At 49.8% G+C, this 23,156-nt stretch overlaps 10 protein-coding genes across 10 annotated transcripts; 6 read left to right on the top strand and 4 right to left on the bottom strand.

Annotated features, from left to right (window-relative positions):
- Positions 1-14: 14 nt before the first annotated feature.
- EI90DRAFT_3125587 (Mak10 subunit, NatC N-terminal acetyltransferase-domain-containing protein) lies at positions 15-2,834 on the top strand (the record flags this gene model as incomplete). The annotated part of the gene is made up of 14 exons (XM_039063850.1): positions 15-108; positions 174-241; positions 292-423; positions 474-631; positions 687-877; positions 925-969; positions 1,019-1,298; positions 1,365-1,464; positions 1,515-1,691; positions 1,736-1,885; positions 1,941-2,279; positions 2,338-2,517; positions 2,581-2,693; positions 2,774-2,834. 14 exons carry the CDS (start codon positions 15-17, stop codon positions 2,832-2,834), a joined length of 2,088 nt encoding a protein of 695 aa, XP_038914516.1.
- Positions 2,835-3,068: 234 nt separating this feature from the next.
- Positions 3,069-4,068, top strand: EI90DRAFT_1481129 (uncharacterized protein). The gene is made up of 3 exons (XM_039051830.1): positions 3,069-3,320; positions 3,384-3,453; positions 3,532-4,068. Exons 1-3 carry the CDS (start codon positions 3,190-3,192, stop codon positions 3,874-3,876), a joined length of 546 nt encoding a protein of 181 aa, XP_038914515.1. The 5' UTR covers positions 3,069-3,189; the 3' UTR covers positions 3,877-4,068.
- A 139-nt stretch (positions 4,069-4,207) lies between these two features.
- On the bottom strand, positions 4,208-6,055 carry EI90DRAFT_3146068 (mannosyltransferase; the record flags this gene model as incomplete). Its single annotated transcript, XM_039065372.1, has 8 exons — positions 4,208-4,398; positions 4,431-4,581; positions 4,627-4,961; positions 5,011-5,162; positions 5,219-5,381; positions 5,437-5,781; positions 5,840-5,956; positions 6,010-6,055. The coding sequence occupies 8 exons, from the start codon at positions 6,053-6,055 to the stop codon at positions 4,208-4,210; spliced, it is 1,500 nt and encodes a 499-aa protein (XP_038914514.1).
- Positions 6,056-6,230: 175 nt separating this feature from the next.
- On the top strand, positions 6,231-7,870 carry EI90DRAFT_3281246 (phosphoribosyltransferase-like protein; the record flags this gene model as incomplete). Its single annotated transcript, XM_039066810.1, has 8 exons — positions 6,231-6,318; positions 6,370-6,405; positions 6,472-6,677; positions 6,713-6,935; positions 6,991-7,048; positions 7,256-7,403; positions 7,677-7,759; positions 7,781-7,870. The coding sequence occupies exons 1-8, from the start codon at positions 6,281-6,283 to the stop codon at positions 7,868-7,870; spliced, it is 882 nt and encodes a 293-aa protein (XP_038914513.1). The 5' UTR covers positions 6,231-6,280.
- A 330-nt stretch (positions 7,871-8,200) lies between these two features.
- Positions 8,201-9,001, bottom strand: EI90DRAFT_3146066 (Calcipressin-domain-containing protein; the record flags this gene model as incomplete). The annotated part of the gene is made up of 3 exons (XM_039065371.1): positions 8,201-8,288; positions 8,323-8,700; positions 8,766-9,001. The coding sequence occupies 3 exons, from the start codon at positions 8,999-9,001 to the stop codon at positions 8,201-8,203; spliced, it is 702 nt and encodes a 233-aa protein (XP_038914512.1).
- A 2,770-nt stretch (positions 9,002-11,771) lies between these two features.
- On the top strand, positions 11,772-13,223 carry EI90DRAFT_3017449 (uncharacterized protein; the record flags this gene model as incomplete). Its single annotated transcript, XM_039057101.1, has 9 exons — positions 11,772-11,833; positions 12,108-12,147; positions 12,236-12,319; positions 12,346-12,370; positions 12,407-12,514; positions 12,587-12,743; positions 12,792-12,856; positions 12,940-13,038; positions 13,141-13,223. The coding sequence occupies 9 exons, from the start codon at positions 11,772-11,774 to the stop codon at positions 13,221-13,223; spliced, it is 723 nt and encodes a 240-aa protein (XP_038914511.1).
- Positions 13,224-16,550: 3,327 nt separating this feature from the next.
- EI90DRAFT_1480556 (uncharacterized protein) lies at positions 16,551-18,025 on the bottom strand. The gene is made up of 5 exons (XM_039051829.1): positions 17,918-18,025; positions 17,525-17,851; positions 17,090-17,276; positions 16,769-16,963; positions 16,551-16,697 (listed from the first exon to the last, which is right to left on the bottom strand). The coding sequence occupies exons 2-5, from the start codon at positions 17,685-17,687 to the stop codon at positions 16,604-16,606; spliced, it is 639 nt and encodes a 212-aa protein (XP_038914510.1). The 5' UTR covers positions 17,688-17,851; positions 17,918-18,025; the 3' UTR covers positions 16,551-16,603.
- EI90DRAFT_3281243 (uncharacterized protein) lies at positions 17,898-19,580 on the top strand. The gene is made up of 7 exons (XM_039066809.1): positions 17,898-18,092; positions 18,171-18,290; positions 18,357-18,692; positions 18,753-18,764; positions 18,815-18,865; positions 18,922-18,992; positions 19,054-19,580. The coding sequence occupies exons 1-7, from the start codon at positions 17,997-17,999 to the stop codon at positions 19,157-19,159; spliced, it is 792 nt and encodes a 263-aa protein (XP_038914509.1). The 5' UTR covers positions 17,898-17,996; the 3' UTR covers positions 19,160-19,580.
- Positions 19,232-19,580, top strand: EI90DRAFT_3063697 (uncharacterized protein; the record flags this gene model as incomplete). Its single annotated transcript, XM_039060745.1, has 1 exon — positions 19,232-19,580. A coding segment is annotated over exon 1 (223 nt), but the record flags the coding sequence as incomplete, so codon positions are not given.
- Positions 19,530-23,048, bottom strand: EI90DRAFT_3063695 (uncharacterized protein). The gene is made up of 7 exons (XM_039060744.1): positions 22,392-23,048; positions 22,274-22,338; positions 21,881-22,050; positions 21,504-21,830; positions 20,989-21,452; positions 20,312-20,935; positions 19,530-20,257 (listed from the first exon to the last, which is right to left on the bottom strand). Exons 1-7 carry the CDS (start codon positions 22,667-22,669, stop codon positions 19,591-19,593), a joined length of 2,595 nt encoding a protein of 864 aa, XP_038914507.1. The 5' UTR covers positions 22,670-23,048; the 3' UTR covers positions 19,530-19,590.
- Positions 23,049-23,156: the final 108 nt, after the last annotated feature.

The raw sequence follows: 23,156 nt of genomic DNA, 5'->3' as shown, positions 1-23,156 counted from the left end.
GCTCTTTCGACACCATGTGGTTCCAGCCTGGCGAAGATGAGTCATGGAGCATTCCTGGAGGGCCGTACTACACCGATGTGACGTCTCTTGTAACGTCTGCTGTCGATCGTGAGTATGAGTGCTCGGCGGCAAGCAACGATTTACACGATGGTCCCCGTGCCACCTTGAAATAGAGCTTAGTCATGACGAGCTGTTGAAGATGGATGGGTTCTCGCTGGTGGAAGCGATGAGTGCCATTGAAGTACTGTCCGATTGTTCTTTGTTATTCCGGTCCCTTGATGACCTCTGCAGATCATGGACTCCCGGTTGGATAGTGGCCTTGCGAAGTCTCCAGAAGCAGTCTCACCTACACCTTTTGACCCTTTCGTTGCACTTACTTCGGAGGAACTATGCTGGCTTATTGATAGGACATTCGCTGCTGAGGTCTGTCCGACGCATTCGCCCTCATGTGGTGAACTTCCCCTGCGTTTTAGATGACTTGGCATCAAGGTCGAGCGCTCTCTCAGACAATTTATACGATTCTATATGTCCATTACCTGCAAGATTTGGAGCCTCTCAGGTGGTATCGTCACCAGCCTGTCCCTCCTAGCCCTGCCCACCCAGGCAGCTTAATGGTCCAAGTTCTGAATTCGTGCATCCTCGGTCTCCTCAAGTGCTGTGATCTTGTATGGAGGGAGTTTTCCCAGAGACACGTTTATGAGGTCCGATACGTCTCCCTGGGATGCTAGTCGAATTCTAAGCTTTGACTGTGTGGTGTCATTGAAGAACGAAGACGTGATGACTGAGAAGTCAGATGTCTCACTGTGCGAGTCAACTCAAACAGCCCGGGTGGTAGAGTCTCTTGAATCTGCTGAAAATTGGCTTCTTCGCCAGTCCAGTGCGTTCATATCGTTCGATGTTGTCATTCAACTCAACAGCATTTAGACCTCCCTGGTCCCGAATCTTGCCCTCCGGGTGCGATTACGAAAGGTATGCCCAAGTACACTGAAGATTCGTAAGACTGCTCAGCATTTCTCAGTATCTCGTTCTTGTATTTTCGCAACGCCCACTGTCAGATACTACCACTTGGGCAAAATTCATATCACTCAGCAAGGAAACTTTATCCAAGATCAGAGAACAAGATCCCCCTCCACTCCCGGAACTGTCTTCTATGGCACGGGCAGCCATGATCCTGCAGTTTGCCGGAAGCTGATAAATCACATTCCGCTTCCTGTGATAAGTCTCTTTGACCAGGACATAACATGGCAATCGTTGAACGATACTCTTCTCGGACTTGAAGACCTTTGTTCCCTGGAAACGTCCGATGATTGATCATTTGGAAGGTAAACGCTCTTCTTCATGGGAGAAATGTACCCATTCCTAAGCCCTGGATGTCTGGCCGTGCCTTCTCAGACTATTTTGAGCGTGAAGTCTACCTATTCCCCCTCATTTAGGCGAAGTGCATACGTTCGTTCAAGAACCACGGTACGCTCCGCTGCTCCGTCGGCCAGCGCGGACTTAACGTGATTCGCTAGTCCACCTTCGGCAGTAGTAACACCCTCATACTTAACAAGCATAAAGGGCACTGGCTCCTTTCGGATTCTCTCTTCCAGATTGCTGGTATTCCACCTTCTTTTATCGAGACTTTATACGTTCACGGTGACCATCTGGTCTTGAGAGCCTGGTACGAGTTCGAAACAAAGGCTGTCGAGGTGAGGGCGCATGTATACATGGTACCCGCATTACTAACGGCGAGGATACATCCTTGGAGTCTATCTATCTCTACTTCAAGCATCTTTCAAATAATCGCCCGAGACAACGGCGACAATTTTCGAAGAATCTAGGAAAGTGGGATGCTCTCCATGATATGGCTCTTGCTCTCTCAGAGCCCTTTGAACAATTAGCTGTGCGCGGGCTGCTGCTCGTATACTCAGGTGGCTGACGTCAGCTGATACTTGCAGGAGCAAAAGGGTAGCTTGGAAAGGATGGCCCTGGTTTTCCTGCATTTGAAGCTCGTGCAGATTATAGAAATTCTTTTCTCAGGCTTCGAAATTGAACTATATCGGCCGGATGAAGTTCCATTCATTTATTGGTATCTCGAGAAGGTCCTTTCACGACAAAGAGGGGTTCTCTCGGCTCTCTTCAAAGGGATGAGGGAATCAGGTGGGATTCTTATTTGGTCTACCTTTTCAGGATTCCTACTGATTGATGACAAAGGCGGAGATGCCGCATCAGATTACCTCCAATCTCAGGCTCTCTATTGCGATGCGCTCCAGAGCATGTGCCATGCGGCATTTATGGTGGGCTTTATGCATGGCTTGCCTATCCTAGAAATCTGACTGGATATGAGGCGTACAGCGACTCGCCGGCGCCGAAACGGTGCGTGGAGGGAAGATCTCCCCCAACCTTCAGCAACTCGTACATCGCAGACTGGAGTGGTCGTCCACTCCAAGAGATCCAAAACCGTTACACGGCGATTTGGACGCACCCTCTCCTGACTTAGAAGCCTTTATGGTGGAAGTAATGGAAATTCAGGAGGTGAGTCCCAAGGCCACTTATTGATGCCGAATCCCTTTCTTTTGTTTTGACACATGACGCCAGACCGGAACGTCTTTGTCCGCCCAGGAAGAATCATGGGCGAATGCAATATCAGCATTGGACGGATTACTAGCATGCGACCCAGAAATGACATTCCCCACTTTCTCTCGTGGCGTGTATGTGAAGGTACCTCATTTTCGTTGTTCGTTATATTGGCTGCTTAACGGTTCACTGCAGTTTTTGAACTCACTGATAGAGACATGCAAGAATTGGCTTTCAGTCCGCCTCACTCCAGCCGACGACTCGCCACCCCCTAGAGTTCATGTGTGGTTCCGGATTTAGGTTATGCCTTGTTGAGGGCTGCTCATCCAAATCTGGAAGTCGAAGGCCTTTGTTGCTGGGGGCGGGATTGATCCCGATTGTCTGGTAACTGGCTGCCTTTGTGGAAATAGAGCGAACGTTAGATTTTTTGTACATTTCCCTTTGTGACATTGTCATGCCTTTTACACCCGCTTTTTCCCCACACTGTTCATTGTACTTTGAGTGACATATTCGAGGCGTTGACAGTGCCTTAAAATGCCGAATGGCTTGTTCGTTGGAAACTAGACTCATAAGCCCTTGATCTTTGGCTATCCGTTGCGAGAGGCAAATCATCATCCCGTCAAGCAAAGAATGGCTGCTGCCAACGTCTGGTCCAACAATCTAAATGGATTGCCATCTCCTCCATCCAGTGCTTCTGGTGGGTGGGACCGACCCGCGGTTGAACTGTCGTCGAGCGTATTTGAAGTAGTGAAACCAACACGGTGAGCCTGGCGGCTGACACGTTGTCACCAGTCATAGGATCTAATCTAGACATCGTTCGTTAGCTACGTAAACGTCGAAGGATCCATAGATGTCAACACCCGCTTTTTTATGGGCCCCAATGGCTGGAATCATGTAGGTCCGCCATTATTGCCTCATTCATATTCTTTGCTCAGTTGACTGAGGGAATTTCTTTTTTCTTGCCCTTTTCAGGATTTTTCGATAACTCTTGCTCTGATCGCGCCATCCATTGCCTCCCAACCAATCGACTGGCAGACAGAGGGTTCAGCACCACGTAACCCTCAATCCTTCATCACGTTGGCACCCTCGGGCCGAATCACCGTTGACTCACAGCTCACCTGTGTAACGTTCAACATTTCTCTTCCCACAACATCCAAGCTCTTCCCGGGGCCGGGAGAGGCGAGGGCTTTCGGAGTAAAAGTCAAAGCCTTTGCTGTGGAGGATCCGAGCAGGATGGTCACTGCCACTAGCGAGGTGCCATTTGTCGTCGTGAATCGGGTTGGGACTGTCTTAGATAGGCGCCCAAGCTGTCAGTGATGAATCACGTATGAGGCCTGCCGTTGCGTTCGCTTGCCAAACATACACCTTCTTTCCTCTTGTACCCTTGCTTTGTGGATCCTCATCTACACCATTTCGCAACGTTCGCGTCATTGCAAGAGTTCCTCCTTGGCTTGAAGCTACGACGTCACAAAACACTGTATCATTATGCATCCATCTCCGCATAGACCACTGTAGCCTTAATTTCTCGCTCTTTGTGCCGTACATACATATCCGGATTGGCCATCCAATTCCATATTGTTGCATTGCGGAAATCGCACACCAAGCGTGTTTTTCGTCACCAAACTATAATTGAGGGGTCCCAGGCATGCTACAGCCAACCCATATATACTGATACAAAAGCAAGCGCACACAAACCTCGTATTATCCATAGCCCATACCCAACCACGTCCGCGTCTGGTGTATTTTTGATGAGGCTGATCTTTCCCGAAATTGCGGTGGTGCTCTCAAGAACAGAAGATAGTGAATGAGCCATGGCATCCATACTGAAGAGTGTGACAGCTCGTGCATGCGCGCCTCCAGCAGTGATGCACGGGTCAGAGCAGCAGTTGAGTTCGACAGGGGCGTGGAAGGCGGCATAGTGAAGAGGAGATGTCGAAGGGCTTTTGCGAATGCTTCAGGTGTTGAGGGAAGGAGGTAGCCTGTTGGGTGCTCTGCATTCGAGGAAGTGGTTGTCACGTTATTCTCGCTTTCAGATGGGCAGTCGTATGCGGTTCTTGGTATGCCCACAATGCTCTCCGTTGGCCCACCGCTTTCGCACGCCAGTACGGGGACACGTGTGACCATCGCTTCAACAGGACCGATACCGAAATGCTCGTGCTCTGGCGTGTATAGCAAGGCCAACGTGTTTTTAGAATTCAAGAATGCGGAGCGTTGGGGAGTTGTGAAGTTGAGGAGGAACGTTACTCCGGGAACGAGGTCTGGGAATGGAGGAACATGTACCTCAGAGTTGTCGGGGATCGATAATGGCGGATAGACATGGTACGTGATGTTCAGCGAAGCGCAGAGGTCTCGTAGTGCTGACAGCGTGTCCACATTATCCTTCAATCGAGGGTCATAACCACCTATAGATCTCATCAGCATTACCAACAAGAGATGTCTTGGAGAACAAACCTCCTAGAATCAACCGTAGGCTCTCTTTCAAGGACCCCCCTTCACCTTCAGAGAGTGACGCTTTGAATTTCGCATAAGCCCGTATAGCTAATCCAAGATTCTTTTTCCCCTCAAACCGATTCAATGATAACAACGCCGGATAATTTAGGATTCTATCCGAGCCATATCAATGTATTCCCCAGAGCCTGACGTGAGGCATCGCGCTCACCCTTCGATTCCCCCTAGTTCTGATGCATCGAAACCCGCGCCCTCGTATGCGCTAACGTTGATCCCGGGATAAACTACTTGAGGAACGGTTGCAATTGTCGGGAAAGCGTTCTTGAACACCCTAACTGTGAATTTCGAGTTGGCAAGTATTGCGTCAGCTTGCTCTGTAAGATGTATACGCGTTGAGTGGCATAAAACTAGCATAAGCCTTCAGCTCACTGGTAGTTTTCTCCTCGAGCCAGTCCGCAGGCAACCGATATAACCTCCTAATAAATGACTCCTGACGGACACCATTGGGTGGGGCAACCTTGCCTCCAGCAAGTAATTTATCGGGAAAATGGCAGTAGAAAACGACGCGTCGGCCAAGGCCCCAACGAAGAAGAGGGAGACATGCGGAGAGCTGGTCAACCATGTAGACGTCACACACCGGGATTGACCGATTGCGAGCCGCAAGAAGAAGCATGATGGTGAGATGAAGCTGCGAAAGGATCGCAAAGACTATATGGAACCGTCCGAAGAGAGCCCGAGGAAAAGGCGAGGGGATGTGATGGACAGATAGTGAGCCTGAGTAGAAAGAGGGAATCAACTCTAAGTCTCAGGAAGGCGAACAACCCACTCTTACCATCTTTGGTCTCTTCGAAGCAATGGCCAGCATCGTGATGCGAGGTGAAGATCTCGACGTAGTGGCCGAGCTTCTGTAGACCAATGGCAGCATCTACGATTAAACGCTCAGCACCACCTATTTCGGCACTATTAGCCACGCCGTCTTAGCCTGTATGTCATATAACACGCCTATTCCCAAGTCTGGGTGCAAAATTCCGACCCTTAGAGCCGGCATGCTAGAGTTGCCTTCGTTGAGTGTTCGTCCTAGTGCTACGGTTATGACTATCCAGTCCACGTGATTTTTGCGGTCACCCCGCAATATTACTGTATTTCCTTTCTTGGAGAGACATTTGGCCCAAAATTTGCGACCACTTCGCAAACTTAACCTTCGCCCACACGGCAACTTACGGTAGCACCCAAACACCAGTGTTCTTGCTTCTATTCCCATTCTATAGTTACGATGCACAATGGGAATTCGATCAAGCTGTTGGCTGGCAAGTGCACAGGCTTCGTGTGCGAGACTTGAGCTTATTCAGGCTGCCCAGGCAACAGCCATATGGAACTCGCCAAGTTGGTGGCGGAGCAGTGAGCACAGTCATCTCCTTGTACATTGGTGAATACCTATTGACCCGTCTCTGTGACGGCTGTTAGCCTCGGTGTCGCCTTATCGCCGTGTGAAGTAAAACGTTTCTCCAATGGCGAAATCAACGTCAAAATTGGCCAATCCATCAGAGACGAAGACGTTTTCATCATCCAGTCAGGCTGTCACGATGTAAACGAAAATCTCATGGAGCTCCTCATTCTCATTTCTGCTTGTCGTACCGCATCTGCTCGACGCATCACCGCCGTCGTTCCTTGTTATCCGTATGCGCGCCAAGACAAGAAGGACAAGTCTCGGGCCCCATTACTGCGAAGCTTGTCGCAAACATGCTTGTCACTGCAGGATGCGACCATTTGATTACAATGGACTTGCATGCCGGTCAAATACAGGGTTTCTTCGACATTCCCGTTGATAACCTTTATAGCGAGCCTCTCATGATTAAGTACGTCAAATCGTCCATCCCAGCATGGCAAGACGCCGTCATTGTCAGCCCCGATGCTGGCGGTGCCAAACGGTCAGTTCACCTGCTGCCCATCTTGGTCGCAACTCATCATTTATTGATCCTACAGTGTTACGAGCATGGCGGATAAACTGGGACTCGATTTTGCTCTTATCCATCGGAAGCGCGTACCGCACAATGCCCGAGGCCGCATCTCCAATACTTCGAATGGCTACGCGCACGTCATCTATTCAGTACCCCCTTCTCGAAGCGGGTCGAATGGCCACAGCCATCACAGTTCGCCCGATATGCCGGCATTGCAAATGTCGGAATACTACCCCGGTGCTATAAAAACGATTAGCCTGAATGGCAGCACAAGTGAAGAAGGTGATGAGGAGAGTATGGAGTTGCTTGTCGGGAATGTCAAGGGAAAGACATGTATCCTCGTCGACGACATGATTGATACAGGGGTTACGCTTGCGTTGGCCACGAACCTTCTCAGCGAAGCGGGCGCTGAGAAGATCGTCATTTTAGTCAGTCACGGTAAACCCTGCTTGGTTGATCGTTTTCTTAGTCATGCTGACTCATTTCCCCTTGTCTCTGCCCCAGGTCTGTTCGCTGAAACACATATACCTGCATTGATGTCTCTTCCGAAAGTCAATAGGCTCGTTGTGACCAATACTATCCCTCAGCGTGCAAATCAACAAGCAGCTCTTGCTGCTGCTGCCGCCTCATTCACTGGAAATCAAGGGACACCGACGCTTAATTCTCAACCGCAGAGTTCCGACAAAACTCCGCCGTTCGTGGATGATGTAGACCCTATTCTGTCACCCTATATCGGGAGCAGCGGCCAAAGTATAGATGGCAGTGACGAAGAGGGTGGATTCGTCATCCTTGATGTGAGTCGCACCCTCGCGGAGAGCATAAGGCGTAGTCACAATGGAGAGAGTTTTGGTATTCTCTTTGGGGAGGGATTTTGGGGGAACGGGAAAGGAAGGGTGGTCGGGTAAGGATCGAAACGCTATTCCACTGATGATCCTCCGTTATATAGCAACCCAATCTGCGAGGCTTCCGGACGCTCTGGGATCGGCTTGTATCAGTTCGGTGCACGAATCTCATAATAATGTGGAGGACTGATATAGTTACAAACACATAAGAAAAGTTTAACTGAGGGTGAGCGTCTTGTGGGGGGCTGATGAGAGATGGAATGGGATGTGATGTGGATAACTTGACTTTGTGGTCGAAGAACGAAAATATAAAGTCCATTTATCTTCCGGGAGTCTAAATGTGGGTGGATCTGGGTGGCATTTTGGTGGGCACGAAGCCCAAGGATGGCATAGCTAGTCCCATACTGGCAGCAGTCGCCTTGACCTGCGATATCCGCCCAACAGCTTGGCTTTCATTGAATCTCTGCCTTCCTCTTCCTGACTCCACACGGTCAAAGTCCTCGTGTGCGGAGGACAGTGGCTCTGCCATATCCTCATCGATTTCGATTTCGAAGGAAGGGGAGGTTGGCGCATGTGTGTCATCGAGAAGAATGGTATATCCAGCCGCATCATCTGGCCCTAGCCCTAGGAGGACCTCTTTCCCATCTGCGGTGCGTCGGGTACCGTTTCCGTGGCTCAGTTGAAGTCTATTTAGAGCAGCGATTAGGTCCGCTGCCAGTGTCGCGGTGTTCGGAGGTTCTTCCACGATTTGTTCCCAACCAATCGGAGGCGATCCAGGAGGGGAGATAAGCTGATTCCGAGGATTAGATGGAACTTGGAGATGGAAGAATTCTGGTCTTGTTGGAGAGGTGGGTGTAAAATCGCCGCGATATATTCTGAGAGTCTTTAGCGTTCTGTGATGTGGCGAAAAGGGTGTGCATTGAGCATAGTTAAATCGAAAAGTATTGTGCACACTCACGATTCCCCATCCCCAACCCGAAGTCCGTCGCAATCGTGCCTTAATCGCTCGGCATCATCCGTATTGTGGAAGACTGCAATGACTCGTCCGAAACCTTTTATGGGGGCCCAAGAGTGCAAGGGACCATAGGTCTCAAAGTAGTCCCGGAGCGGATCGAGCACAGAAGGATGGAAAAAAGGTTGAGGCAGCGATGTGATGATGAGAGTGTTGGTGGGTTCATGCTGACGCTTAGGCATGGATGAACGCGATAATCTGGGTGGAGACGATTGGGATGGAATGAATACCCAGGCATTTCCTCTACCAAGGGTCTTTCTAGAGGGAGTCGAGTGGAGAGGAGGGCATTAGCACCTTTAGCTCGCGCCTTTTATAAACAAGCCGATCTGCGGATGATTGACGCCTGTGGCAGTGCCGGCTATGCAATCGTGCCAAAAGTATTAATCAGCCTGTGGCAGAGACCAACTTCAATCTCGCGCCTGCTGGATGGGAAGCGTGCGCTTGAGCCTCAATCATCATTTCCGTGGTTCCCGTAAGGGGTTTCGCTCTATTTCTCAGGGCTGTACGTGACAACGTGTACGTACCAAACGATCGTAATCTTTTACCCATTAATGTAACTGCGGAGATGGAGCCTGCTTCACTAAAAGCTGCGGTTGCTTCTCCATCATCGGCACCTCCACCTAATCGCAGGCTCGGTGTTATGTAATCACTTCCGGTGCATTTAGGCGCGCTCCTATTTATGCAGCTTGAATGGAAGCTTCCAGTAGGACTCGTTTGAATTCACAGCTTTACCCCGCATAGCCCTCACTGGGAAGGATCCCAGCCTCTACTAAGCCCTCACTCTTCCCCCGACTCAAGATGACTGCGGTTCGGCAGCCTGTGTTAGCGAAGCTGCAAATACAGCACTCACATTGTCCCTATCCGATGAACATCTTGGTACCGCGTCTGGTCCAGGTCGGGAAGCGAACATTTGAAGTCACATAATGAGGCGAACAGGTCACCAACTCGTAAGCGAATATGATTCGCCCCGGCAAACTCCGTTACAGAAAGGTGCGGCTGGACTCATGCCATTGCTGTCGTTCTAGATCGATTCTCAAGGTTCTGCGCTGCCAGCGGGATATCTCTTATCCAACTCACTGCGGAGCAGAAATGATCGGGCATGTTGAGGACGGATGTTTCCCTAGTGAATCGGGGCGAACGAGTTCCTCAGCCATTTATGCCACTCGGATCAAAGCGAGTGGATGTCGCTGCATAAGACACTAGCCATGTATATGTGCAGTGGAAAATAGGCCAGTCGAACTGAGACACATCAACGTGCCAGGACAACACATTGAAACATCGACCTACGCCACTCAATAGAGTTTCAAAGTTGGTTCTAGAGCCTACTGGCATCGTAGAAAGAAGACAAACACGCTCCTCATTGAGGTTTATCTCTGCTTCTTGCTAGTACGTTTTTGAGGGGAAGGGGGCGGACGCCGCGCCCAACACCACAATGTATGAAACAGTCATTGCAACCAATCACGAACGCCGAAGATGATCATCGAGGTTCCCGGCAGGCCGACTACTTTCGGATTTCCCCGTCTGCATGGACTGATGGGAAGAAACGGGGGAGATGAGGGGAAGCCCCATCACATGTGAAGCAATGGTGGGATGTTAGTTTTTGGGTTTGCTCGTCAAACTGCGAAAGTTGGAGCTACGGACTAGCCTTTTCGGCACCACAAGCAAGAAATGGGCGAGCAACTAGGTATCGCTTAACCAGGTGTTCAATTTAACTGGACACTTCTTTGATTCCGGATCCATAAATTTCGAGAATGGGTCCAAGGGCTGCGCTCAGGCCGCTGTAGTGCCTGCCCTTCTGGGGCCCAGAAAGTAGTGTTATCAATGCTGGAAGACTTCACGCCACGCTTGGAGATTGGGCCCGCCAGGAAAGAGGCCCTTGGGTATCTTAAGAGCATAGGTGGAAATTTATATGTGCTATAATAAGCATCCGGGATGACCTGGAGCGGTGGCATCAGACGTTGAAATCAAGGGGTGCAGGAGGGTCTATGTCTCTTGGCCTCCCGACTCGCGTTTCCGGTCTTGCACGAGTGCTATCCGAGTCAGACCTCAGGACTTGACAAAATTGGTTCTTCTTGCCTCCTCTCTGGGCGACGATGATATTATCTGATACATCACGAACGTTGGTCCATGGATCTGGGGTTCTGGCATTACAAGAAGAAAAGGGATACCGAAAAATATGAGGACTCTGTTGGATGGGTGCCCCATCTCTTTAGACTCTTCTCTGATTCGGTATTGTTAAGTCCTGCACGAAGATCGATGTGAGGACAACACTTGGTTGTCGATTTCATTTCCTAAGCACAAAAGGTCCAATTCCGGACGCCAGCAAACTCCATCCTCGACTTGGAAATTCGGGTCGGCGAGAGGTGAGCCATGATTATCATGAGAGAATGTGAATATGACAGATATGTGAGCAGCATCGCAGATGACGGACATTGGTTCGTGTTTTAGTATTAAACAATGTAAGACCGAGGCGAACAGAATGGGTCCATTTCGCATCAGCATGGAAAGCTGATTAGGAAGGATATCATCTATATTCACCTCCCAGATGGATGAGTCGCAGTGAACCATGGAAATTAGGCCCATATAACTCACTGCAACCAGCAAGTTAATGTCGATTGAATGTGACACTTCGACGTGTGAGTACAAAACAACATGTAGATGGGTCTGCGTTACTCGATATTGGTCTGGTATATCATAGGACAAGGAACGCAATCGTTCTGCCCATATTCTCCCATTACCCGACTCGATAACCAATGCCCGCAGGAGACGCATTCCCGGCTTTTTGGACAACCCCTTGATTGCTTTGCTAGTGGGATCTCGATTCCACATTAGCATGGGAAGGCGAGCAATAGTAACGATCAACGAGGCCCCGCATTCGTCTCTTGGATGATTCGGTTCTAGCAAGCTCTTGCGCTTGAGCGCGATGCAGTAACGCAGGTGAGACGACACTTCATGACAGATTCAGGGCCCGATTACTTATTGACGGGACCTTCATTCCACATTAGCGTGGGAAGGTGAGCTGTAATGAGACCCCACTTCACCTCCTGTGCTTGAATACGATACGGCAAGATGATGGATCACTCTAGCAAACAAGCTGATTCCTTTGGCTTTCCCGTCACAAACGTTCGTCTTCAAAGACTGGGCTGTTTTGGGGTTAAAAGAATGACAGCGAGGAGGTGATCCTGTGGGACTTTTCTCTGATTCGTTGTCCCGTACGAGAGGAAATCCACGTTCCCTAAAGTACAAAACTTCACTTGTGGACGCCGGGAAACTGCATCTTCGATTTAGGAATCTGGGACGGCGAGAGAGAGACGCCCACGGGACGAAAGTGAGTACAATAAACGTGCTAGCAATATTGCAAACGACAGAGGTTGATTTGCGGTTTTCTAAGTATGAAGATACTGCTCTGCATGCAGGAGGTTTTCTTGGGTGTGTGTGTGATGATGAAGGATTTTCTGATGTACATCCCCCCCACTCGCTCCGACATGTCATGCATGTCTGTAAGTACGTTACCGATTACTCACAGCGCCGATTGTTAATCCCCGGGAACAGTGCGTATAAAACATTATGGCCGTTCCTGGGCCTAGGATCGGTACGCCATGAGTTAATTCCCGAGGACGCGGAAAGTCCGGCTGGGGAACCACAAAGTGATCCCTCGACCCGGCCGGAAGTTCAGTTTGGGGCGGCGGGGAAAGGTGAGGCGGGTGAATAAGTATGACAGCGATGCCATACACTCTGGACTGCGAAAGTTAATTCGTGATTTCTAGGCATGCCGGGACTGATTAAACAGGAATATGAGAGAGAGCGAATTCTTCAGAACCGCATGAAATTTTTATGGAGAGGCAGTCACCATGGCTTTGATATCAGAGTTGCGTCAAAATCTGTCTCTTGGATACTCGGCTATGGAAGGGCCATGCCGCTCGGGTTCGGTACCGCAACACGGGTGAAAAGCTTTCCCCAGTAGTGGAACAGGTCATCATGGGCGGTTCTGCCCCCTAGCGCTTTTGCGCTACTAGGAGGGGAGCGTCAGAGAGTAGGTAAGTGCTGTATCTGATCTCGGCGCCATCGGGCTCTGATTCGTAATTGATAAATTTTGCATGTGGATCGATCCTTTCCGGAGTGCCAAATGTGCGGATGGCTAGCTCCAGCTCCATCCCTACCTTGGGACGAGGCCTAGGCTGTCATTTTTTCATGTATCTTAAGGGCCTCGACGATGGATGTGAGTCGAAGGGGGATTTGCTGTTGCAGCGAATGCCTGGCATGGACCTAAACCTTCATGTGGTGCCTCTGTTTAAACTGATTAGGTCCTTAACATCTGAAGGGAGGGCGGCAAAGCGTCATGGTGGTGACGCGAATGGTAGCCCTGTGAGCCCAGAAAAGGCTGGCCGAAGGAGTGCGGGCTGAAGTCCTGCCAACCCGGGGCCCACCAAACCTTTGTGTCGTCCACCTGTCCCCGGCAGTACATCCCTGACCCTGGAGAGTAAGAGGTAATGTCATTACTCCCGTCCCTTGGTGCAGTATTTCTCAGTACCGCATCAAAGTGGACTTGGCGCACCCGACGTCCAAGACCGAACAAGAAACGCAGTGTCCTTATTCCGACCGGATAAGTGAAACCTCTCGGGACGCGACAGCCCACACCCGAGCCAGGGTCACGGTATGATGCAGCAATACAATAACCACACGTACGAAGCAACTAGGGGAACGGTTGTGAAGACCGCAACTACGAAAGAGCCAAGATCTTCGTGGATGCAAATTTGCGCAGATGCTTGCAGCTAAACTGATTATCAGGCTACTTTTTTATGAGGGTTCCCCTCAAACTGGATGGCCGAGCTTGCAGCGCCTAATTATTGTTATTTTCATACAAATTTACTGACTGTCCCCAATCTGCAAAACAAGTAGCACATTTGAATCCGTGTGCATGGAGACGCAGATTTGCTGATCATTTCCCACTTCTCACGGGTGCCATGCGGATTCCCATAGTAAAAAGATCTGGAAACAAAAGCCTCGCAAGCTCGGCCAATTATGTTTTGGCAAGCCGCGGTTTAGGATCATGGATGAGGGTCCACAAGGTCACTGTGTTACCATTGCCATCGAACCCAATATGCATTTGAGGGATTAACCACGGAGTTGGCAAGCATATCGAAAGATATTCCTCCATTGTGTAGGTGCTACTAAGGCTTTTGGGGGAATTCATACTGATAGGAGACAACACCGCGTAGCCATAAAGGCAAGTGGAGAGTAGCAAGTATCAAGTTCCTAGAAGAGACGGAATGGACCGGACTTCCACGGGGCCATCCCCTGGCCATCATACGGCACTTGCGCGGTTAGTCCCCCATCGCCGTCGTGCACCTCTCCCCTTGACTCGCGGTCAAACCTCTACGAAGCACGACCTATCCAGGTATTGCTCAACAATCACTTCTAAATCGAGACCATAAGGCGGACCTATGTAATCTAGCCCTTTGGATCTTCGGCGTACTCGGCGCACGGTTCAGGAATTGACGAACTCGCTCACCGATTAAGGACCGGACGGTGTTTGCCCACTCATGGAGTCGTGGCAACTCCACGGAGTCGGACATGGTAGCCGTGATAAATTCGTCCCTGGACACCCATCAACTGCCTGAATGCTTCACCACTGGAGACGGTGGGAGCGAAATGAAGCGAAAAGGCGGTCCAACGACTTCAGCAACGGGAAACTGCACGAATATCCCTGCAATCGGGATGGAATATGTCAGCTACATCTGTGAGTAGATGGGGTTGCTAATATCGTTGGGCTTCCGTCCTGGCGTAGTGCACTAACTATTGTCGCAATCGTTGACAAAGAGTTCCCGGAGCAGGAAAGGGACTCAAACGACGGCAATGCGTGCAGACACTCCGAGAAGCCACCGCGCAGCACAGGACCGTCCAGAATGCCCAATTGGAGATGGAAAAGCCTATCAAGATTGGCAAGATTGCGCGGGCACCTACGCATGGCACTTCACTTGCCTGGTCCATGAACACCACCGACTCCGCGGATGCACAAGCCGACAAGGATTCTGCGGTGCTTCCGCTGCAGACAAACCGAGTGATTCCTGGATTGTTTCTAAGAAAAGGTCGCATATCGAGCCTATGGCGGGAATGAAACTCGAGCTACTTTAATCTGGGATGGTGAAGCTTGAAAAGGAAACCATCACTCGGATATGGAGAGATGGGGGGGAGCGGGAGTTTCAAACACTCCGCGTCGGCCGTCAATGAACAATTCCAAAAAGCCGTTTAGAAGCGAGAGCCTCAGCAAAGTCAACGCCTTAGCTCCGTCTCCCAGCACCACAGAAGAACAGTCAAACATGTATCCGGGTGCGCCAGATACTACACGCAAACAATGGAGCGGATTTGTCCCGATAGATTGATGATTGGATCCAGGTCCACTGCTTTGAGAATGAATCGTCCTAGTCGCCAGAAATGTCCGTGGGCGGGAGGATACCGCTAAACTTGAGATTTGGCACTCTATTTATCAACTCCGAAGCAGGCGCAAAGACTTGGCATCAACCTGAGCTGCAGGCCATTGGTACCAGCTAAATGGTGAGTGTCAGGACTTGTCCAGTGAGTAACCCACTGGATCTGATGAGCTAGTAGCCATCCACGCTTCAGCGTCGAACTTTGGGGAATTGCCAACTTATCGCTCTGCTGGACGAATATCGACGCTGAAGGATTTGAATAAGTGAGCGGAGAAATGGAACGAGAAACAAGACTGAGGGTGCATAAATCGGGGATGCTAGTGATTGATGGGATTACCAGAGGTATGCGTTGCGGTCTTCGTCTAGGCAGAACTCCAGCCTTTATGACATCGTAACATTAGATAGAGTCTTCGTCCATGGACAAATGAACAAATGAATTCGGCCAACTCCGCTACACCACAGAATGAATCAATGGCGCGTAAACACGCTTGGTCCCGCCAAATTATCGAACATAACCAGGATTCCCAATAAATCCCTTAGCTAGTCTCGGTGCCAGACTCTCTGGTGGGTGTGACCACAGGAGTATTGAATTGATGTGTTGTGGTTGTGTTGGTGTACGTGTTTGTTGTCAACACCGCCACCAGGGGCCGGGGACGAGGCTAACTATTAGCAGCATGAATCTTGAAACAAATTTACGAGGTATTTGTATGCCGGCCGCATGTAGTTCATTCGCTGAGCGCCTTTGTGTGCATTTGTATGCCGCGCTGCATAGCCCACGTAACTCCGGCTGAAGTAGGCAGTCATCGCAGTATCTAATCCATAATGCACAGCATACATCCTGCGAACTGCTCAGAGATGTGAACAACTAATCCCGTTAAGGAGTCGGACTCATGCTTGCCAAGCAATCCTCAGAAACAGAGGCTGGGATCCCAGAGCTCGAGAAACTCGTAATTAACCCGCGCGTAGCGAGGAGTACCCATTGATAGAGAAACCTCTTTTTCCCTAATCCTCGGTAACAGAATTGGTCGTTGCTTTCTGGTTAATTCTTAAATTCTTAATGTGCGCACACCCATTGGTCGGGATCAATGCAATATACCGAGTGGTATCTCATATCAAAGACATGGCGAAGAGGCGGACCACTAGTAAACCAGAAGGAGAATGCTTCATTCTCGGGAAAAAACAGTTGTCATTGTGTTTGTTCCATAAAACCAAGCGGTATTCCAGATAGGTACAAAGACATACGGTAGGGGTAGAGGATCATGAAGTCATATATGTGTCATTATCGGGCGTCAGGGGACGGCAGAAACAGGGGAGCATACTAAGGCGATGGCAACGGACTCGGGTGGACAGCGTTTATCCGCAGAAGGACATAACGAAGACATTGGGTGCTTTAAAACCAAGTCGCTTAACGGCGTACTCATCATCAATCTCTATCCCGTCAAAGAAACTACAAAATAGATCAATCTATCAGTTCCGCCTACAATCGGGGAGAAACCGGGAAAAAGTGAAAAAACGCACATCTTGTCTCGAAGCCAATCTGAGCGTCTGAAATTTTTCGCATCCATTGTGGAAGGGCTGAAAGGGTATCCGCCGTTCCAGCCCATGCTGGGATTGGAATTTATTTGGTTATTCACGGATGCTCGCTTGACACGTTCCTGTTCACGGACACCAAGGGAAGACCACTCGGCTTCGGTGATAGTATTTTCCCCGTATCTAGTTGGAAGGCAGAGTCAGAAAGGGACCCGGCCATTAAAATGATACGGATTGGGGAGTAATGAGGAGCAGGAATGGGGAATTCCGGAAGAAAATGATAAAAATAATAAGATAAATAAAACTGACGTCGACCAAACGCAGTTGATCACATCTCCTAACGTTACACCACGTTTTGGCTGACTGGCTGTAACGGTCGCCACCCAAGGAGAAATTTTGGCGATGACGTAAAGTTCGGAGACCCGGGGGATCGTAGCAGGCTGATCTCCCTGCGTAAAAGCGAGATCCTTATCCGGATCGGCGTTGTCATACCCTCCTGTCATGCCTGTTAAAGGAGTGTGTTGGGAGAGAGAAGGCGGGAGGGGGATCGGTAAGTTTCGCAGCATTAGGAGGGAAGTGGAGAGATCGTGAGAGGACAAGGAATGGTTAGGCTGCCCAGCCCCGCAGTAGACGGGCACCGGAGCCACCACTTGTCATTTCCCATCGTCCCCCAGCGACACGTTGGTCGCCTCAACCAAGGGGGAGGGATATATGCTAGGAATCTTTCGGAAAAAAAAACCTCACCATTCGCAAGGTTGAACACCAAATGGAAACTCTTCAACGAATGGTTGAGGATGGGGTTGAGTTCTAGCCCTTTACATCCATCCGCTGCTTGGAGGAGGTATAGCTCCGTCGACGTAAGAACGGGACCATAGGCGGAACCGACAGCCCATTTGGAGATACTCATGATCGATTAACGATTATAGGGTGTTACGGTGATTAGAACTAATAGGGGAGAAAGGCTGAGGTAGTGGAGGGGGTTACAGTATTCCCAGTAGTGGGATAGCAAAAGGGGGAATTTGTTGGGTGCGAATGAAAAGGCAAGTCACTTCTCAGGTGCCATACCGATGCCTTGAGGCAATGGAGAAATGATAGATTTGAATTGAATCGCCGATTAGCATCGCCACAACCACCCACCTGATCCTTCCGGCACTTTCTCAGCTTTAATCTTTGATAACGAACGACAATACTTGTTGGTGAAAGTGATCAAATAAGAATGCCACCTAAAGGTGCCAACTCTAAGAAAGAACAAGGGAATGCTAGAAAGGCGGAAAACGAGGAAAAGAAAAAGGCTGCTGCTGCCGCCGAGAAAGTGAGCTTGGCACTGTTCGAGACGCAGAGTGTGTACGGGAGATAAAGGGAGCTCATGTGCTTGTTGGGTTTCTAACAGGAGAAGAAGGAAGCCGAAGATTGGTCCAAAGGCACGAAACGGGCAAACAAGTCGAGAGAGGAGAAGGACGCGAAGAAAGCAGCCGATGCTGCACGTAAAGCTGAGAACGCTCGATTGATAGTGCGTCATGTCATCTCTCCTATTTTATTACATATTTCCCTATGTGAACAAATATCCTTTCTTTAGGCCGAGGAAGAGGCATCGATACCGACAAAGAAACCCACACCAAAGGCCACGAAGGGTGCGGGATCAACGGGCAAGAAGTCCGCCACGCCTTCTAGACCCGCTGGTCCAGGCGCGATTGCAGTAGGGGGTGGTATTGGTTCCGTTTCTGACTCACTGGAGGCCTCCTCTGAAAAGGGTGAATCCAAGGAGAAAGATGATTCAGGAGAGGGCGAAGCAATCGAGAGTTATACTGCAACAGGGTTGGACGAAGCTCTTGAGATGATGACGCTTGTGACAGCCAAGACAGATAAAGCATCTCTTGGGCAGCAGGCGGCCAAGCTCGAGGCTCATCCGGAAGTATGGAGTGTCGATTCACCTTTCACAGTTCTCCCGCTTACATTCCCCCTCGTTCCGTAGCGACGTTTCAAAGTGCGTGGTTCCCTATCCTGTCGCCCTTCTGATCCACTGAGGGGGTTTAGGCCGCATTCGAGACGTACCTGAAGCGGGAACTTCCCGAAATAAAGCAGGAGGCGAGTCATTTATCAACTTGCAGTTCCCGAGGTTTCCTTAATATTGCTCAATGCAGCATCCTGGTTTACGATCCACTCAATATAGAGAACTCCTCTTCAAGAAATTCCAGAAAGCACCAGAGAATCCGTAAATCGTTTCCTTTTTCCTTCTGACCTAGGGCGGCGTATAGTTACTCAATTATCGACAGGTTCAATCAAACACTTGTCGCATACAACGCAACGAATGAGGATAAAGTTTCCGCGCTCAACGATGAGCGCGAGCGAGCTGAAGAACGGTTACGCTCGAAAGATTGAGGCTTCGGTACGCATGGCCGAGCTGAATTGATGACGGCGATGTGCGAATGGACTGTTATCTGTTTTCAAATAGCGTAACTTTATCTCTCGATGTCACGGTTACCCAAGCCTGGAGAATATTCGGCAAGTAAGGAGCTTTTCACACTGTTTGTTCAACAAAATGTTTCACTTGCTGGGGAACGAACGAACGACCGACCGACCGACCGATATCCTGTTGTGGCGTCTGACTCTGTCCCGATAACCATTGATCCCAACTTGGTAGATACCACGACTTGCATGATTGCACTTCTTCGAGATAACAATGCGTCATTGAGCTGATGATCGTCTTCAAAGCAAAAGTCTTTCTATCACCTAAATGTACATTTGGATTCTCGTGTTAATTTACATTCAGAGAAGTTTCAACAGACGGACTCTAGACAGGAAATCCTCTTTCACTGAAGCGGATAATCGGCCATCCAGTGGTTCTGTGAGACGTCATGCCCGAAGTGATTCGAAGGCCACATTGGAGCAATCTCATCCTCACTAGGCGATTCCCGAGGTGCAACGCTGCTGAATAAGGTCCCAAATTCCTGCTCAATTCCCGCCTCCTTTAGTATGTTGTAGGTCTTAGAGCTTGCGCCTCGGGCAGAGACCGTGTAGCAGTTATATGAGCCCTTTTCTGGCTCTTTGGCTTGAACATCTGCCTCCAGCACTTCCAAGTGTTCGTCATCCTCTGGATATTGCCGGGATAAATCGTGTGAAGCATGTTGGTACTCTCCCTTTGATCGTTCATATTCAGGGGGTTGGGAATGTTCCGGGGGGTACTGCTTGACTAGCCCGCCCCCTTCGTGCTGGGACTCAGTACCAAGCTCCATCAACAGGGTGAGATAAGGACGTGGGTTACAAATGATTCCGGCAAGTCGCAGTTTTTTTTGGGTGCCAGCATCCCCTTTCTTTTGATTCTTGACTTGAACGACGAGCCCCGACAGCTGGTCGCAATCAAAGATAGCGTCAGGTTCCACAGAGCCAAAATAAACCGGGCACAAAAAATCGGTGGATGTTTGATTGAAGCAGCACTGCAATATGACCCCCCGAGCCCAGAGGTTGGAAAGTAATTTCCTGAGGAGCTCTCGGTTAGTAAAACATGTGAACGAGCATGCAAGGAATAACTACCGAGAAGGCGTCTTAAGTAAGAAGTCCTTTGTGACGCTCCAGTGTGTGAAATTGACAAAGGCATCACTGAAAGCCGTTTTGAAGCTCTGATCACACCAGTCATTGTCGCCGAAAAGCATTCGGAGGACATCCAGCAGGCGAACTGGTTTCAGCAGGTTTCGGTGTCCCTCGTTGTCAATTGGAGCCGCATAGTCGCGCGCGATGAGGAGAAGGAAGCGGGCAGCAAGTTCACCCCGACGGCCCCTTTCGATCAAGCCTTCAGAGCAGAAACTCTTGCTCAACGTCTGCAGTACTGAAGGTAGCCGCCCTTTGGGCGCGCGAGGATGGTACAATATTCGTGCAGCGCCCATAGCCAGAATCGGTTCCGATGGCGAATGGGTGCAAAAGATTGCATTGTCGGCCGAGAACTTGAAGCCTGTGAGAAGTCTCATGTGACGGGAGACGCCCTGGACGGCTAACTCAGAGGCCCAGGCACTCGCTAGAACAAGATTAAGGCAGAGCCGCTGTGCAAGAACGGAAAGAACATGATGCAAATTCATAGCAAAGAATCCTTTACCGGCGGTGAGCTTGTAAGCCGCAAGTTTCACCAGTCCGTCACCCAGCTTGGGAAACATTGTGCGCCACCTGGCCAGGGGCGAGTGGTTAGTTGAGCCTATGATTTGGAGGAAAGGACATACAAAGGCCGCCCATATTGACTGATATGTTTTATCGTTTCCAAATCACCCATCTTGACGAGTGTCGGGGCTTTGGCCTGCTCGATGGCATACTGATCAAACCCAAGAGCAAAGTAGGGGAGGTCAAATCGACGTAGTTCCGCTATGAGTCTTAGGGAAGTCACATCTTTTGGACGAGGTGGAAAATGTTTCACGCTTGATTCCGTCTCCAGAAAGATGTACCACATTCTTACGAATTTGGGTTGGTTTTGCAATAAAAGCGACATGATCCAGAAGCATGTCCCCAACTCGTGAGCTTCGTCGAAGTATATCACGCATAGTGGATCACCAGAGGTAAGGGTCTTGATGAATCCCATGAGGTTGTCGGCGGCGTTTTTTGCATCTTTCTCATAATAGCTCCTGGCCAGCTTGACCGGGCTCTCCCCCTCGACCCTATTTCCCGGATTTTCGTCATAATATGCTCGCAGCTGAACCGACATTCATCAATTGCAGCAGAAAGGAGAAAAACAGAGATTTACCTCTTTGGTTCGATTCATCACGACGTTGAAGAACTCCACCCGAAAATTTCCTATGTCATCTCCCTCCATTCTCTGGTGCCAACGACTGAGAATCTCTGCTCCTGTGCAATTCTCCTCGTCGAGGATTTTTCGAAGCGAAGCTAGCATAGTCTCATATGCAGCTGTAAGGAAACTAGCCGCGCCCGAAAGTGTGCTCGAATCATTTAAGCCGTGGCACTGAGAATTGAGCTCGCGGAAATAGTCAGAGACAAGTGCATCCGATAACGGGTAACCCGGTCTACCCGGTCTACGAAGACATATAGGGAGGGTAAAGAGTTGTCTGCCAACCTAGAGCAATTGTAATCGCGATTCCTTTCGAGATGAGGAGATAAACTCACCTCTGTTAGCATGCGTGATTTTCCGGCTCCAGAGCTTTGGACTACTGAGAGGAATTTTGCATAACGTGGACTGTGGAAGGAGTCCGCCTCCCGGTCGATTTGGTCGAGATGCCCAATGAAAGCGTGAGGTGCACCACCAATAAAGGGTGTACGATATGCGTCAGCAAGATCTGACAACGAATCAGCGCCCCGGAAAAGATTTCAATTCTCAGACTTACCTTCTTGGAGATCAAGCCTGTAAACAGTCATGCGTAAGTATGAAATGAAGTCGATGTTGAATGAGAATGAGCGCACTCATCATAATTGTCTTCCCCAGCGCGGCGCAGCTTCGTTCCCACTGTGTGTACGATCGGTCAATGAAGACCGGTGCCTCGAATGCTGGTTGGTACACACCAAACTCGATTAAGGGGATCCATTTGCTCTGTTTGAGAGCGTCTGTGATCAAATCTATACATTTCCTGCGCCCACATCGCTGAGGTTTCCCGTGACAAACTCCAATTCACCGACATACACACCCGCCTCCTCCAGAAAGCGAGCAATATCCCACATAACCAATTGAAGGAGTGCGTCCCACATAGGACTATGGTCCGCATTGGCCCCCTCGGCTTTCTTGAGGACCAAGTCCCATAAGCTATGATCTTCCTTCAGTCTATGAAGGACTGCTTCCATCTGATAGTTGCGCAGATTCAGTCTGGGTCGTGTTTTATTCGGTGAGGCGGAGGAGGAAGATGGCGGGGTCGCTGCAGAAGAATATTGTACGTCTTCCATCTTCTCATCCCGAGGCATCATTGGGAATGGTTCGGCCGTACGAGCGAGCCGAAGTGTACGTCCTATTCTGCTTTCTATATGTAGTGTTGTCGAACCAACCTCATAGTATGACAATCAAATTCGGGCAGCTCCGCTATAGTACAGCTAAGTAAATGAATAGTGGCTCACATGAGCAGCAATCTCAGGCTTAACCTGTCCTTATTACGAAGTCATAGACCTAACCTGTCCTCAAGTTTAGTCAAGTTCGCTGGGCAGGTTACCAGCCTCTGTCAGACATCCGTTGCCGAAGATTCGGTCCTGAGCGATATTGTGTCGGATGGCCCAAAGCTTGGCGTAACCACACTTGTAGGTGCGCGGGTTGTTGGAGAGTTTCACCTGGGCAAGGTACAGAGGTTTTACCTTTTCTGAAGAATCACGAGGAACTTCTGATCCCAATGAATTGATCGGGGATTGATCAATTCATTAGTCTAAATTAGGATTGCCCCTCTCACCGCCACTTACATAATCA

This window comes from Cantharellus anzutake, assembly GCF_015039405.1.
Source record: "Cantharellus anzutake strain C23 chromosome Unknown EI90scaffold_33, whole genome shotgun sequence".
NCBI classification, from domain to species: Eukaryota; Fungi; Basidiomycota; class Agaricomycetes; order Cantharellales; family Hydnaceae; genus Cantharellus; species Cantharellus anzutake.
This window is presented reverse-complemented; position numbering and strand designations above follow the sequence as displayed.

Excerpts from the sequence above, each read along its gene's own strand:
- EI90DRAFT_1481129 (XM_039051830.1), top strand. The coding sequence starts at position 3,190 with ATGGCTGCTGCCAACGTCTGGTCCAACAATCTAAATGGATTGCCATCT. Across the intron at positions 3,321-3,383 it reads GAAGTAGTGAAACCAACACG|CTACGTAAACGTCGAAGGAT; the intron begins GTGAGCCTGGCG and ends ATCGTTCGTTAG. Across the intron at positions 3,454-3,531 it reads GCCCCAATGGCTGGAATCAT|GATTTTTCGATAACTCTTGC; the intron begins GTAGGTCCGCCA and ends TGCCCTTTTCAG.
- EI90DRAFT_1480556 (XM_039051829.1), bottom strand. The coding sequence starts at position 17,687 with ATGAGTATCTCCAAATGGGCTGTCGGTTCCGCCTATGGTCCCGTTCTT. Across the intron at positions 16,964-17,089 it reads ATCAACTGCGTTTGGTCGAC|ATACGGGGAAAATACTATCA; the intron begins GTCAGTTTTATT and ends CCTTCCAACTAG. Across the intron at positions 16,698-16,768 it reads GATTGGCTTCGAGACAAGAT|TTTCTTTGACGGGATAGAGA; the intron begins GTGCGTTTTTTC and ends TCTATTTTGTAG.
- EI90DRAFT_3281243 (XM_039066809.1), top strand. The coding sequence starts at position 17,997 with ATGCCACCTAAAGGTGCCAACTCTAAGAAAGAACAAGGGAATGCTAGA. Across the intron at positions 18,291-18,356 it reads CTGAGAACGCTCGATTGATA|GCCGAGGAAGAGGCATCGAT; the intron begins GTGCGTCATGTC and ends TCCTTTCTTTAG. Across the intron at positions 18,866-18,921 it reads TTCCCGAAATAAAGCAGGAG|CATCCTGGTTTACGATCCAC; the intron begins GCGAGTCATTTA and ends TGCTCAATGCAG.
- EI90DRAFT_3063695 (XM_039060744.1), bottom strand. The coding sequence starts at position 22,669 with ATGATGCCTCGGGATGAGAAGATGGAAGACGTACAATATTCTTCTGCA. Across the intron at positions 22,339-22,391 it reads TTTCTGGAGGAGGCGGGTGT|GAAATGTATAGATTTGATCA; the intron begins GTATGTCGGTGA and ends ATGTGGGCGCAG. Across the intron at positions 20,258-20,311 it reads TTACTTAAGACGCCTTCTCG|GAAATTACTTTCCAACCTCT; the intron begins GTAGTTATTCCT and ends AGAGCTCCTCAG.